General features: G+C 44.6%; 1 protein-coding gene across 1 annotated transcript; it reads left to right on the top strand.

Moving 5' to 3' along the window:
* The first annotated feature begins 11,418 nt into the window (after window positions 1-11,418).
* LOC123040604 (protein PYRICULARIA ORYZAE RESISTANCE 21) lies at window positions 11,419-13,047 on the top strand. The gene is made up of 3 exons (XM_044463399.1): window positions 11,419-11,604; window positions 11,740-11,821; window positions 11,941-13,047. Exons 1-3 carry the CDS (start codon window positions 11,482-11,484, stop codon window positions 12,780-12,782), a joined length of 1,047 nt encoding a protein of 348 aa, XP_044319334.1. The 5' UTR covers window positions 11,419-11,481; the 3' UTR covers window positions 12,783-13,047.
* The last annotated feature ends 2,510 nt before the right edge of the window (window positions 13,048-15,557 follow it).

Genomic DNA, 15,557 nt, shown 5'->3' with positions numbered 1-15,557 from the left:
CAAGTGTCTCAACTGGGCCCATTTGCAGATATGACTAAGGCAGAGATTGCTCGGCTGTTTCCTCCTCGTGGTAAGAAAAATAATCCAAGCTCTACCAGCGCTACTGTGCATTACTTCGTTATTATATGAACTCATCTAGTTTTAATAAAAGCTATATTTCTTGTATTTGCATGTATGTCTTCCGCTCTTATGTGTAGTGAACTTGGCAGACAGTTTTGGTTTTTTAGGGTATAAAGACAGTTCTTGTGCCACCATCAACCTGTTATGTTCAGTCAGTCTTCTTAGCTTGCATTCTGCACACAACCATCACAAAATTCTTTCATGAAAAGTGTAGGGCATAGAAGTTATTTGTGTGGTCGAGCTGCTTAGATCCCCAATACTATTTGGCTAAGCATCGCCAACAAGACTATGCTGAAAATATCAAGTTCTGCTGTAATCATTAGAAACCATACATTGCACATATGGTTTTGGCAGAGAGAAGATGCAATTAGTTAGCTACCAATCCATATCCTTTGCTCCTACTACCTTCATTACTTCATGATAAACCTGCACATAGACTCAAAATTTGGCCTGTTTTAAACCCTCCGTAGCACCCCGTGTAAAACAGAGACATTTTTAATATGCTAACTGCCACAGAGATTCACAAGCATGGCAGACCAAATTTTCAAAAAATAAATATTAAATACTCCCTCCGTCCCATAGTATAAGACGTTTTTTGACACTACAGTAAAGTCAAAAAACGTCTTACATTATGAGACAGAGGGAGTAGTTGTGTTATTTTTTAGGTTTTGTCATTGTGAAAATACTGGCAACAAGCAGACCACTAAACTGAGTTTATTTATCCGGTCTAGCAATAGCTGTTCATTGCTTTTCTTTACTACCGTATCACCTAAAAAAGTGTCTTTCATACACTTTTTGAAATGATTCATTAGATTGACACATGTGTATCTATCTACCTTTGATCAGGTCCCAAGTGCCGCTTTGGGGGGCAGTGCAGACCTTAAATAAATAGCTAATTGGCAAAATTATGAACTCGTCTTATATTATGGTTTACTAGATCATTGATGGCGTGCATTGCTGCGCCTGTCTATTTGTACAATGATATGGTAGGAATTTTGATAAATATATGGCCATATGAAATAATTAAGCTTGCCTAAACATAACCACACATTAGTTGGTAGCCCAAAGAAATCTTTTATATATATATCTCCACTCCATGGGACGATAAATCTGGCTACAGAAAAATTCCTCGTAAAATTCTAATGGAATGTAGTAATGGATTACCATCTCTATTGTCGGATGATTAATTTAGCTATCCATGATTTCAAAACATTTACATAGTAATACATTCATGCAATGCAGCAATGCAGTAAGGCTGGCCATAGTGGTGGTAACATAAGTAGTATCATGCACTTGGGACTCGCAAACATGCTTATGTGGCAGGCAATTAAAGAAGAGAGATGGTTATAATAACATAAGTAGATACCGTAACATAATAAATGTGATGCTACTATATGTCATGCATGGCAATAAATGAGACCACATATAATACTAATCTATGATACTATGCACCATAGAGGTAGTAACATAGACTAGTAACATATGCATGTTACTAGTCTAAGTTATTCCCCCATTATGACCAGGCTAACGGAGTTGCCATAGTAACGATTACTAGATTGCCATAAATATTACTGTATAACCAAATGCTCGCATTACTTGGTCGAACGTCTCCTACATTAAAAATTACTGTAAAGTACACAGTCTTACTACAATTAGGGCCGCGAGCACTATACTAGTAGATGGTAATTGCATTACCAATATAATACTCCTCCGTTCGAAAATACTTGTCATCAAAATGGATAAAAAAGGACGTCTTTAAAACTAAAATATGTCTAGATACATCCCCTTTTGTTCATTTTGATGACAAGTATTTTCGGACGGAGAGAGTATAAACCAATTAATTGGGGAACCACTAACATATGCTTACTTTTCCATGCATTGACTATAAGCCACATGATTTTTAACATTACCACGTGTTCACTTTATTTTACAATTTTTAACAACCATGGCCATTAGAGTTCTCACATGTACTAATTTATTACTAGATTTCAGCATGTTTTTACTAGGTTTACCGGGTGACGGATTGAACCATCACTATTTTTTGGCTTAGTAAAACATTTTCTTTCATTACCATCTACTGCATCCTTTTACTACCAATAATTAGTGAGCAAAGCACATGTAGTAAATCTTCTTTTTATCGCACATGTAGTAAATCCTTTTTTTAACTAGTCAATGGATCGGACCACCAGTAATAAATTGCTTGGTAAAGTATTCCATCCATTACTATCTATTCTACTCCCTCCGTCCGGGTGTATAAGTCATTCGCGTAGTTCTAGGTCATCGATTTGAGGAATTAAATATGTGTTATATGTCATGAAAAGTATATCACTAGATTTTCACGCGGATGTAGTTTCTAAATATATATTTTTTGTCACATATAATACATATTTAGATAGTTAAATTATCGACCTAAAACTACGCGAATGACTTATACACTGGGACGGAGGTAGTATCTTTTTTACTACCATTAATTAGTGAGTTTAGAAGCCGGGGCGTAGGGGACCGTGGGTAGGATGGTAACCAAATTAAATCCATTATGATTTTCTTCAACCGATTTTACCTTCAGTTAATTAGTGGTGGGGCAGCCTATTCCTGCCGAGCGACCCGCCTGACCAGCGCGTAGGATTAGCTATTCTGCGCGCTCGCTTAGTTTAGCGCCTAGGCTTGCTAAACTATGCCTGCGCGCATTCAGGCCAATCATGCGCTCCGGCCAGTTTGATCCAACTAGCCAGTACGCACACGCTAATGGCACGCATATCATGGGAAAGAAATCAACCGTAATTTTTTACGACCGAAGCTGCTTAACGTAAATAGCATATGTAGTAATGCATTACTATGTACCAGCCTGGAATTACAACATGTAGTAATGCATTACCAAATGTAGTAATGCACATGTAGTAATCCATTTTTCAACGAAAGTAGCACACGTAATAATGCATTACCACATGTAGTAATTCATTACTGCATGCCAAAGCACATTTAACTTTTTCGTTGGTATTTTTTTCATTACCATCCACTCCATTTTTTTAGTGAGAATGTAGTAATATGTTACTACATGTCTCGGCAAGATTTTACTATGTTCAAGATCAAACCATCTATATCACACTGTCCAATAAAAAAACCTTAGTCCATTACCATCTATAATATCCCTATTTCTGACAATGAATAGTGTCCTCAGAAATCAGGATGTGACGGACCAGCACATGGTAACAGAACTAAAGGTGTTACTTTTTCTTGCACACAACGTTACTCTCAACATTTTTGCGGTGGACAGCAGCCTTCTATGCGCGACCCAGGCGCCTAATTAACCGGCCGGAGCGTAGGCTAAGCAAGAATGCGCGCTTGCTTAGAATAGCGCAGCCGTGTGTATATATATATAGAGGAAAAATCCATCCTACCACCCGATGGTAGTTACCCCACATGTCTCATATACTACCAATACCAAGTGGCACTATATATACTATTTTATTATTTTAAATATGTTCATATACTATATCTAAGATATTTCAAAGCAAGTTACATGAAAAAATTGCATATGAGCCCATAGTTTTTGTTATATTTATAAAATGCGTACATATTTATACGTAAAAATGAGCATACTCAAAAAATGGTACATACTACCTAAAAATTAGTATATATACTACCTAATCATCATTATATACTACATACTATACATACATACTCTCGGTTCCGACAGATACTACATACAACATACAAAACGCAAGTGATGGTAACTACCACTGCTTGTAGGAAACATTTGTCATATATATACAACATACAAAACGCAAGTGGTGATAACTACCACTGCTTGTAGGAAATATTTGTCATATATATACTTGGTATAACCGCATACACAACAATTTAGATAGTAAATACAACTAATCGGTACAGATAATAGGCAGTAAAAATAGATTGCTTTCATGGTGCATAAATGAAATCTTCAAATGCCTCTATCAAAGAGCCACCATGTTCGGAAACAAAGAAGAATTACGGCAGCCAAATGCACCTGGTTATTTGTTGTGGAGCGCACACATTCATAGGACAACAGTCCTAACAAGGATTAAATTAGTTGCAATATCAAATAATGATATACTAAATACTACTCCCTCCGTCCGAAAATACTTGTCATCAAAATGGACAAAAAGGGATGTATCTAAAACTAAAATACATCTAGATACATCTCATTTTATTCATTTTGATGACAAGTATTTTCAGACGGAGGGAATACCATACAAGCAGCACCGGGGATATGTTGTAATCATATTGTTCATTTTGGTTTGCTTGTCTCGTTAAAAGAGCAACCAGGCTGAAAGATATATGTAAGAAAGTGGCAGACCAGCAATTTCATGTATACATGAAAAAGGCTTACCAAAACAAACCAGCATGGAAAATGGTGTCCCTACACTTGCACGAATTAAATAAGGTCCAAACTTACCAATCGCCCAGGTAACCCAAAAACACATGCACAGACATGCACGAGAGTATCACTTACCTGGGAGAACTCTTGCAACTGTGATGCACCATCAGCTGATTCGGAAGGGCCCGTCCTATTGCTATCAGCAGCTTTAGAGGTTCCTTCCGCGTCATCAGTAGTAGTTTCTGGCGGAGCTAGGAAGAAAAAACTGGGCAGGCCATCCTACAGGGCAATACAAAAATAATATTTCTGAACTACACTAATTCAACATGCATTAGCTGATTACATGTGCTTGTGCAGTGCTGGTTGCTAGCTAGAGTAATAATATTTGATGTTTACCAGATAATACAATCCCCTAGCTGCATTTGGGATTGACCTGGTTCAGGGCTAGCTAGCTAGTTAGTAGCCTAGCTGACAGAGTAGCGCTGAAGCGAAGGAAATGCAGTGTTGCATCCGAGGACACGAGCGACCCAGCGTTGTATGCTACTACCTTCGTCCTGGGTTATTGGTCCTCATTGTAATCTGTATTAAATTTTGATCATAAATTTAACTAATAAAATGTCCATGCATGTAACAAAAAATAATATCATTGAAAACTATGTTCAAATACGAATCCAATTATACAATTTTTGTAGACATGCACCAACATTTTATCAATTAAATCTTTGATCAAAATTTAGCACAAATTACATAGGGGACTAATAAACCAGGACGGAGGTAGTAGTGATGATGCAGTGTTGGACTGCACATTTTCTTTCTTTTCTTTAGACAATCTTGGACTGCACATGTGTAGTATAAGATTTTCCTGGAGGGTAGGGCGGGCCACGGCCAGCTTTTTCCCTCACGTAGCTCCGCCAGTGTACCCCTCTGCATTTTTCCTGTCCTCCCAGCTTTCTTTTTGTCCGGTGAAGGTGTTGCTGCCGCCGCATTTGAACTTCTCTCCACCAGCAGTGCATCCTGGCTTCTGTTAAAGAAAAAATGATATCACCAGCCAGATTTGATTGCTTCTGTATCCGGCTTTGGTTTAAAGGTTCGTGTAAAAGGTGCAGCCATTAAAGAAGAAATGTAGACAGAGTATATTGTTTCTGGGTTATTTTTCCACTTGTGCTCTTACAAATGATATAATAATTTTATCCTCATCCCAAAGTCAGCCAGTCACGTTTTATTTCTCCAGCCACCCAACTTACGTTTGGAATATCTTCTTACAAAATATAATATGTCTAGCAGATCAACTGTTCAATTTACTTATGGTCTTAAGAAAATTTTATCAACTACCCTGGCAACATATTGGCTTTGCAGTAGTATCAAGAATTTAAGATACATGAAGACACAACAAAAAAAAAAGTACACTGAGAAGATCCAGTCACATTTATGAAACATCTTTCATCGTATTTCTACTGGAGGGATCAGTGCCAGCACTTGCCTGAGATCTCATCGCTGCGGCGCTCGGCACATGGCTTGCAAGACATGGATTCTCCATAGCGAGTTGCTCACCTGAACGGTGACAACACCAAGCCATAAAAATCAAACAAGTTAAAACTGATTTCGCGCACAAACATTCCCCTATATGCACGCTGAGCTCAACATCACATTACCCCTGGGCATTGGAGCCGAATCTCATCTTTGCGGCACAGGTCAGGCGCGTTACGGTCCAATGGAACCACGAATTTTAGTAAGCATGAGGGATCCCGACGAGATGCAATGTAGACCGATAGGAAGACTCGCGAGGTGCGGCCAGACGCAAGGGGCGGACACGAGCGCACCGAGGAGGAGGCAGGCGAGGATGGCAAGCAGGAAAGGATCCGGTAGGAGGCCAATGCTGACGGCGACCGGGGGTCCTCGAGCGCGAGCGGGGCGCGGATGGGGACAGGGAGTGGGTACGTCTGGTGGAGCGGAGGGGACGAGCGCAGCACGCCGTCCTTGCAGCCGTCACCGCCGCCCCGTGGGGAGGCGAGGAAGGAAGAGGAGGCGGAGGAGCCCTTGCGTCGCGCTTCGTGGGTGAGCCGGAGGCGCAGGCCACCGCCTCCATCCTGGCGTGCCGCATCCCGAAGTCGCCTGACCAAGGTTCCGGATCGAGAGAGAGGAGAGGTCGTGGGTGGGTGTGGCCCGAGGAGATGTCGTTTGTTCGCTGAGATGGGTTCTTCTTGGTGAGGCCGAATCAGCCGGCTGGCCCAATCAACGAGCGCCCTTCAATTTGGCTACGGGAGTAGCGTCCCCTAGGACAGCCGGACCACTTGCTGGAAAACGAGGGAGACAGCACGCTAATGATGATCAGACGGCCAGAAATTGATGTATCGTGAAAACGAATGGCTGTGGTTGCTGACGGTCTGAGAGGGTTAAGATTAGGTGCGGTTATACTGTCCTTAATAATGATAAACTCTGTTGTACTGGAAGTATCGTTGCTTTATGGTGCTTCTCATGGAATGTTCGGGTGCCAAGTGCAGCTTTGTGTGGTCCATGAGCTAGTGCAGCCCTTAAATAATTACTTGGCAAAACTTATGAACGTCTTCTATTGTTGTTTATGGTGAACTTTGTTGCACACAACCATTACTAAATTTTGTTATGAAAATGGTAGGGCATAACAGTCATTTGTTTGCTCGAGCTGCTTATATGCTCATTACTATTTGGTGAGTATCGGCTACTAGACTATGATAAGTTCTGGTAGAATCCTTTGTTCCTACTACATTCGTTACTTCCTGAAAAAAATCCTGCACAAAGTCTCAAAATTTGACCTGTTTTGAACCCTCCATAGCAACCCATGACCCTATGTCAGACAGACGCATTTTAAATATGCTAACTGCCACGGAAACTTACAAGATCAAAGTTTCAAAAAATGCATTTATCTTGTTTCAAGATTCTATAATGATGAAAAGATTGCCAACAAGCAGATAATTAAACCAAAGTTTATTTCTTTGTTCTAACAGTAGTTGTCCATTGCTTTTCTTTTGTATATCACTTAAAAGAAGTGTCTTTCACCGGATATAGTGGAAAGCTAGGGGCTAAAACACGTACGTCTCCTGGCCCTTCGCCTCGTGCGCTCGCGCAAGGGCGATTAGGAATCTGCGCCTCCCGTCGTCGCCGTCGTAGATCGGCTTCGCCACCTTACGCCATGAGTGCGTGGTGGATCTCGACTCTTACCGGTGGGAGGGCTCCTACTTTGTTTTTAGTTGCTTTTATGTGTTCGTCTAGGGTTTGTGTCCAGTTCAGACACTAGTAGAAAACAGGGTTTTGGTCACAGCTCCCTGTACACATTAGTCATGGTTGCATCACGAACCAGGATTAATGTGAGCATTAGTCCCGGTTCAAGCGGCTAAGGCGCCGGGAAGGCATTAGTCCCAGTTCAAATAGGACCTTTAGTCCCTGTTTGAGACACGAACCGGGACTAAAGGGTGCGGTGCCCTTTAGTCCCGGTTCGTGTCTCAAACCGGGACTAAAGGTTCCATTTTCAAACTCTACCCCTCCCCCCCTCCCCCCGCCCCGATCGCCTTTTCAGTTTTGTAAAAAGCAAAAGAATGATAAAAAATTCAAAAATTAAAATCCTTCGAAATGTAGTTATGTTACTACATCTATTAGTTAGGAAAATTAAAAAACTTAAATTTGGACATGTTTTGAAAAAAAGTGTTAAGAAAAAGTAAAACGGCCATGTCTTTTGCATACGATGTCGAAAAAACCCGCATAATATATCAAAAAAATCAGCTCAAAAATCCGCATCCGATTTGGACCACCGTAGGCCTATTTGCAAATTTTTAGAATTCTCAAATTCTAAAAGGAAAAAAAGATATGCTCAAATTTCAGTTTTTTTGACTTTTTGTTAAATCTGGTCAAACTATGGTCAAACTACTTATTCAAGAAATATTAGTGTTAACAAATAATTATTTTTAGTTTTTTGACTTTTGGTCAAACTGTGGTCAAACTATGGTCAAACCGGGTCAAACTATGGTCAAACTACTTATTTAAGAAATATTAGTGTTACTAAATAATTGTTGTTTTTTAGAATAATAGTTTCAAACTCAAACGATGCTTAATGCTCAAGTTCAACTCCTAAGAGTTAATAGGATTGACAGCTTAGTATTGTCAGAAAAATAACAAGTGCACACTTGGAAACTAGGATGAATAGAACTTGAAAGTTAAGCGTGCTCAGGCTGAAGTAGTGAAAGGATGGGTGACCGACCGGGAAGGTAGATGATTTGGAATGAAGAGGGGTGATTAAAGATTAGAGATTAAATTGAACAGTGATGTGCGGTGATTAGAGATTAAATACAAATAATTAAGAAAAAATTCCTTTAGTCCCGGCTGGTAAGGTCGAGCTCCAGACAGCGGCCACGTGGAGGGCCTTTAGTCTCGGTTCGTAACACAACCGGGACTAAAAGGGGGGCCTTTAGTACCGACCCTTTAGTCCTGGTTCCGGAACCGGGACAAATGAGCCTTTTTCTACTAGTGAGAAAGAAGAGACGGCAATGGCTCCCTGAAGTTGGAATAAGATTCTCCCCGTCTAGCCCCAGTTCTGGCGGTGCATCTAGCGTCATTAGTGGGCGTGTGGAGATTTGTCTCCGACAGATCGTGGGATTCGCTCAGCTTTGTCTTTGTTAGATCCACTTGGAACCGGACTTCGTATGTGTTCGTGTTTTTTTTCCAGGTTGGATCCTTTCGATCAATGTTTTTTTTTCATCGACGATGGTTGTTGTTCTGGCGTCCAGGTCATATTGGGTCTTAGCTCGATGACTTTCCGATTGTCTGTTACAACAAGGTTTGCCCAGCTCCGGTGATGGAGGGGCGATGACGGCGGCGCGCCTTCAGCTCGCTCTAGTGATTTTTGTCGTTGTTAGGTGGTCTACGGATCTGGACGTCATTTTTACTTCTAGTGTTCTTTGTACTGGCTTGACAATTGATGAATAGATCGAAAGTTTTTCTCGTAGAAAAATATATAAATGAAGTGTCTTTTATACATTTACTTTTCAAAGTGATTCATTATATTGACACATTTGTATCTCTCTAGCTTTGTTCAGGTGCCAAGTGCAGTTTGGGGGGTCCAGGAGCCGGTGCAGCCCTTAAATAATTATTGGCAAAATTATGAACTTGTCTTGTATTGGTTTGTGGTATTTTTTACTCGTAGTATTGTTGCTCTCTACTTATTTTGTTGATATATATCTTTATCTTTTTCTGGTGGTCTTACTTCTTATGTGCTCAACTTGTGCATGAATAACCTGTGGTGCTTGGCACAAAATCTTGATACATGTAGATAACCTTGTTCATTAGACTTGGTTTTAAATGGTACACAGGATTTAACTGAATGGGCGATGTTGGCAGGGATTAAACTTGGTTTTAAATGGTATACATAACTTTTGTAGAAGCAAATACTTTAGATAATCCGAATATCATTGATGCACAATTTTGAGTGTTTACACCCATTGTACGCAAGACAAGTATAATCAATGTTATAACCTGACAAGCGATGCAGAAGTCGCAATTTATGGTTGAAATAAGAATCATCTTAATTTTATATGTGTTGAGGGCATGGTCCCTTTATAGTCTCTCATAGAGGTTGTTCGGGCCAAGTTATGTGTGTCCTTCGGTGGATAACCGAGGAATATTCTCCACCTGGCTGACCATTGGATGGACCCGACAATGACCATCCAGTGTGCCCCCGTGAGCAGCCCCCCTTTGCAGCAAACGCGTTGTTGCAGTATTTTCTGCAACAAAGGTCCAACAAATGTCTTGTTACAGAAAAATTATACAATGTCATGTTACAGCTGCAACATAAGTCTTGTCGCAAAAAAAAGTCGCAAGTTTTTTATTATTATTTTGCGAGGCTGAAACACCCTTTTGCAACGATTGGCTTGTTGCAATTGCAACATGCCATTTGTTACAAACATAAAACATATCCGGCCGGTCGTTTTATTCTGCGATGACACCGCCCCTCCGCCACCTCCGCTGCGCCTCCGCCCACTCCGTCACCTCGCCGTAGCCAAATCCGGCGAGCTGCCGCGGCCAGTCCACCATCGTTCGCCGTCACCGCCCGGCTCGAACCCATCTGCCCCCACGCCCCGGAACAGCGCTTGGGGCTGGTCTCATGGCAAATGCACGTTAATCAGTATAGCAAACAACCCAGGTCACAAGAAAGATTCTCCACGACATGCTCTCCCCCGGTTTGCAGCACCTTGCCGCCCACCCAACCATATCGGTGGCTGCCGACGATCCAATCGTACATGCCAGCCAGCTGATCCTTTCGACGTAGCTGTCGTCGTTGACCATTGTTGGCATCCATGTGTACGCAGCCTAGCCATCTACGTGATCATTTTCATTTCGACATGAGGTTGGCCGATCGATGGGTTGTTGCAGCTCACCCATCACCGAAACTCTGAAGGATATACCTGAACAGATCGCGTCAAAACGGCCCCAAATCGTCATCGAGCTCCATCTTCCATGTACGTACGTGACGACGGCTCGGTGCGGCCGACATGCGCGTTTTCTATGCACCCCGGTACGGGAAATGGGTCGTGAGAAGGTTCGTCTCGTGGCGTTTTGGCAACATGCCCCGGCGTAGTGCCAGCAGTGTCCGGACCAACTACGGCGACTTATTTGTCCCATGTTCAGGCTAGCTCATGCTCCGTGATGATCATGGCGGGGAAAGGTTGTTGCCCCGAATCTTACGCTTAAACTACTGATTAGGTCTTCATCACGCTCATGTGATGCCATATTCCTCCTCCTTCACCGGCTATGCCGGCGCCTTGCATGCAATTATACTTTTGTTCTTTCTTGGAGTGCAATATACGGTGGGTGGGCAGATGTAGTGCTCCTATTCGATTATGCCTAGCTAAAAAAAATGTGTTATTTCATTAGATGATGGCATGGATTTCGGTGTGTGACGAGTCATGGCGACGGTGGAACGTAACCACTGCCACGTCATCTCATCAAGATGACCACAAGTGTGATGCTGCACTGCAACAATGAAAGTTCGTGCCGTAATATATTTCTTAGAATCCCCTATATATATTCCCTCTTCCTTTTGTGGCAACTCGGCCATTAAACGTTCGTTGGAGGTCGCCTCAGCTCCAGCCATGGCAGAGAAGGTGAGCGCCCTGTTTTATGCATACATATATGCTTACCTTCGTCTGCATGCGTACATGCATGGTTAATTTGGCAGGTGTATTAGTGGTGTTGTGAGCTCTTTGTGTTGATTCTCCTGCCATGCGTGTATCCACCAGGTAGCTACTTTGATCATTGAAGCCAACCTCGAATGCGAGAAATGCTACAAGAAGATTCAGAAAGTGCTATGTAAACTCCAAGGTACGCAGCACAATAGTCAAGTACTCAATTTAATTTTGTCAAATTAACCCTGTAATGCGAGGTGGATCCATTTTGTGTTTTGCTTATTGACTTCGATGCAATTAACTTTGATGGATCAGAGAAGGAAAAGATCAGGACCATCAATTTCGACACGAAGAAGAACACGGTGACCATCTCCGGTCCGTTTGACCCGGTGAAGCTGTCGAAGAAGCTGCGATGCAAGGCCTGCAAGGCGATCAAGGATATCAAGATCGTCGAAGAGAAGAAGCCCGACGCCAAGAAGCCGGAAGAGAAAAAGCCGGAGGAGAAGAAGCCCGAGGAGAAGAAGCCGGCCGCCGATGGCTGCAAGTGCTGCTGCAAGAAGCCCGACGAGAAGAAGCCGGATGAGAAGAAGAAGCCCGACGAGAAGAAGCCGGAGGAAAAGAAGAAACCCGACGAGAAGAAGCCAGACGATAAGAAGCCGGAGGAGAAGCCGAAGCCCAAGGTGGAGCCCAAACCAGCCGCGCCGTCGACGACGGTGAACCTGCAGTTCACGCAGATCTGCAACCTCTGCTACCCGTGGCCGTGCAGCGACCCGAGCCACTGGGGAGGCGTGCACCAGTACCCGCATCCCCAGCCGCAGTGGCCGTGCGAGCCGCCGCAGATGCCGGCGTACCCCGCCCCCCACCACCCTCAGCACCCGGTTCCTCAGCACCCGCCCTGGGCGGCGCCGGCGACCCCGAAGAGGCAGCCGTGCGGAGGCCCGGCCTACTGCGGAGGAGGGTGCGGCTCGTGCGGCGGCGGCGGCGGGTACGGGGCGTGGCCGCCGCCGATGCCGACGCCGCTGCAGATGATGCAGCCTCCCCCGATGGGCTGCGGCGGGCCGGCGTCGTCGTGCAGAGGGTGCAAGGGCTGCCGGATCGTGCAGGAGGGGAGGTTCATCTACGAGGAGTACCCGCCCAGTGCGTGCACCGTCATGTGATTCTCAGGCCAGCGACCGTTCGTGCATGCATGCATGCGCTGTTCGACCTCTCCGCACGCTGTTTTTCGTGGTTCGACCGATGTTCAATATTTGCCATGTATGTTTCGTGCACAGTACTGCATTTGTTTATGTCTATATCCGCAGCAAAGAAGGTGTAGCTGCCACGTACAATTTTCAGTGTGAAAATAGATGCTCTCGGAACAATTGATGTAGCTTTTTATAGATAATTCCAATTTTTGGGGCAATAAAATTTCGAAAATGCTAATATTTGTATAGGGTCTCACCATACAAAAATTCAAAAGGCAAAGTCGCCACCATGTACTAGTATCGCTCTTCTTCTTGTTGTTGTTCGAATTTTTGTCCAAAAGGACCACCTGCCGAATGCTATTGCCAAAAAGGACCACCCCGGAGACAAAATGACAGAAAAGACACCCCCCCTCGCCGTGGCGGCAGGCGCGCCGGACGACACGTGGCACCTGCCACCATGGTGCGAGGCGGCCAGCCCTACCGCCACCGCACGAGGCAGCCCCCCGTGAATAACCGGAATCCGCAACCGCGGGCTAGGTGGGACTGAATGGGCTGGCGAGGTGGGACCTGCCTCCACACGGGCAGGCCGCCGCATCTGGCACTGTGGGCCCTGCCGCCTTGCAAGCTGGCGGCAGCCCTGTAGCTGCTGCTTGCCAGCCGACGGCAGCGTTGTGGCAGACGGCGCTGATTGCTGAGCCGACGAGACAGATTCCCACGCGCGGGAATCCATTGTTGTGCAGTAGGTGAATTTGGACGCCTTGTGCTGATACTCTGTGGTGCTCCTCTTTATATTGGTTGCCTCCACTCTCTCTGTCTGGTTCGCATGCCATTCGGCGGGAATCGTTTCTGGCACTGATTCCGCTGTGGTGCTGCTCGCTGTCTGATAAGTGCCACTGCTTTCTATGCGGACGACACGGATTAAAAGCAGTGCGTGATTCCCGCCTAAAGTTTAATTCATCTATTGTTGTGGCCAACGTGACAGCACCGAGGTAGGCTATGCCGACACTGGTTGCAGTGTTTTGGATCACGCGTATTTCCAGCCTAAAATTCCGTCTGTTCGCGCCTATTTTCTTGCCATCATTTGTCGTCCGAGCCTATAAAACGGGGCACTGAGGCTCTTGTCATCCGTCGTCTAGCCACCCTTGAAATCGTCACTGCGGAAGTGTGTCATGCTTTTTTTCAGTCGGTATGAGTTTGTCTTGCTCAGATCAAAGTATTAGGCCGAGGAAAATGAAGAATGCAAGTTTGGCTCCGGGGGTGGCAGCCCTGCGGTGTTGGTGTGGCAATCTTTGCAAGGTGAAGGAGGTGACGGATTTTTCAGATTGGTTAGGCATGAAGTTTTTCATGTGTGCCAATTATGAGGAAGATCCACTCGTAGCCAGTTCAAAGTACGACAAGCCTCTGGTATGCTTTAACCATCATGAATAGTGTTGGGGAACGTAGTAATTTCAAAAAAAAATCTACGCAAACGCAAGATCATGGTGATGCATAGCAACGAGAGGGGAGAGTGTAATCTACATACCCTTGTAGACCGAAAGCGGAAGCATTAGAACAACACGGTTGATGTAGTCGTACGTCTTCACGGCCCGACCGATCAAGCACCGAAACTACGGCACCTCCGAGTTCTAGCACACGTTCAGCTCGATGACGTCCCTCGAACTCCGATCCAGCCGAGTGTCGAGGGAGAGTTCCGTCAGCACGACGGTGTGGTGACGATCTTGATGTTCTACCATCGCAGGGCTTTGCCTAAGCACCGCTACAATATTATCGAGGAGGACTATGGTGGAGGGGGGCACCGCACACGGCTAATAGATCTCAAGGATCAATTGTTGTTGTCTTTGGGGTGCCCCCCTGCCCCCATATATATAGGAGCAAGGGGGGAGGCGGCCAGCCTATGGAGGAGGCGCACCAAGGGGGGAGTCCTACTCCCACCAGGAGTAGGACTCCTCCTTTCCTTGTTGGAGAAGAAAAGAGGAGGAGAGGGAGAAGGAAAAGGGGGTCGGCCCCCTTGTCCAATTCGGACCAGAGGGGGGGCGCAGGCCTCCTTCCTTTTGGCCTCTCTCCTCTATTCCCGTATGGCCCAATAAGGCCCATATACTCCCCGGCGAATTCCCGTAACTCTCCGGTACTCCGAAAAATACCCGAATCACTCGGAACATTTCCGAACTTCGAATATAGTCCTCCAATATATCGATCTTTACGTCTCGACCATTTCGAGACTCCTCGTCATGTCCCCGATCTCATCCGGGACTTCGAACTCCTTCGGTACATCAAAACTCATAAACTCATAATATAACTGTCATCGAAACCTTAAGCGTGCGGACCCTACGGGTTCGAGAACAATGTAGACATGACCTAGAACTATTCTCGGTCAATAACCAATAGCGGAACCTGGATGCTCATATTGGCTCCCACATATTCTACGAAGATCTTTATCGGTCAAACCGCATAACAACATACGTTGTTCCCTTTGTCATCGGTATGTTACTTGCCCGAGATTCGATCGTCGGTATCCAATACCTAGTTCAATCTTGTTACTGGCAAGTCTTTTTACTCGTTACGTAATGCATCATTCCGTAACTAACTCATTAGTTACATTGCTTGCAAGGCTTATAGTGATGTGCATTACCGAGAGGGCCCAGAGATACCTCTCCGACAATCAGAGTGACAAAACCTAATCTCGAAATACGCCAACCCAACATGTACCTTTGGAGACACCTGTAGTACTCCTTTATAATCACCCAGTTA

The sequence above is a fragment of the Triticum aestivum genome, chromosome 2B, assembly GCF_018294505.1.
Source record: "Triticum aestivum cultivar Chinese Spring chromosome 2B, IWGSC CS RefSeq v2.1, whole genome shotgun sequence".
NCBI lineage: Eukaryota > Viridiplantae > Streptophyta > Magnoliopsida > Poales > Poaceae > Triticum > Triticum aestivum.
The sequence above is the reverse complement of the archived record's forward strand: the minus strand, read 5'-3'. Positions and strand labels throughout refer to the sequence as shown.

Bases quoted from the DNA above. Each gene is read 5' to 3' on its own strand.
- LOC123040604 (XM_044463399.1), top strand. From the start codon at position 11,482: ATGAAAGTTCGTGCCGTAATATATTTCTTAGAATCCCCTATATATATT. The intron at 11,605-11,739 runs GTGAGCGCCCTG...TGTATCCACCAG, and splicing joins CTCCAGCCATGGCAGAGAAG to GTAGCTACTTTGATCATTGA. The intron at 11,822-11,940 runs GTACGCAGCACA...TTGATGGATCAG, and splicing joins AGTGCTATGTAAACTCCAAG to AGAAGGAAAAGATCAGGACC.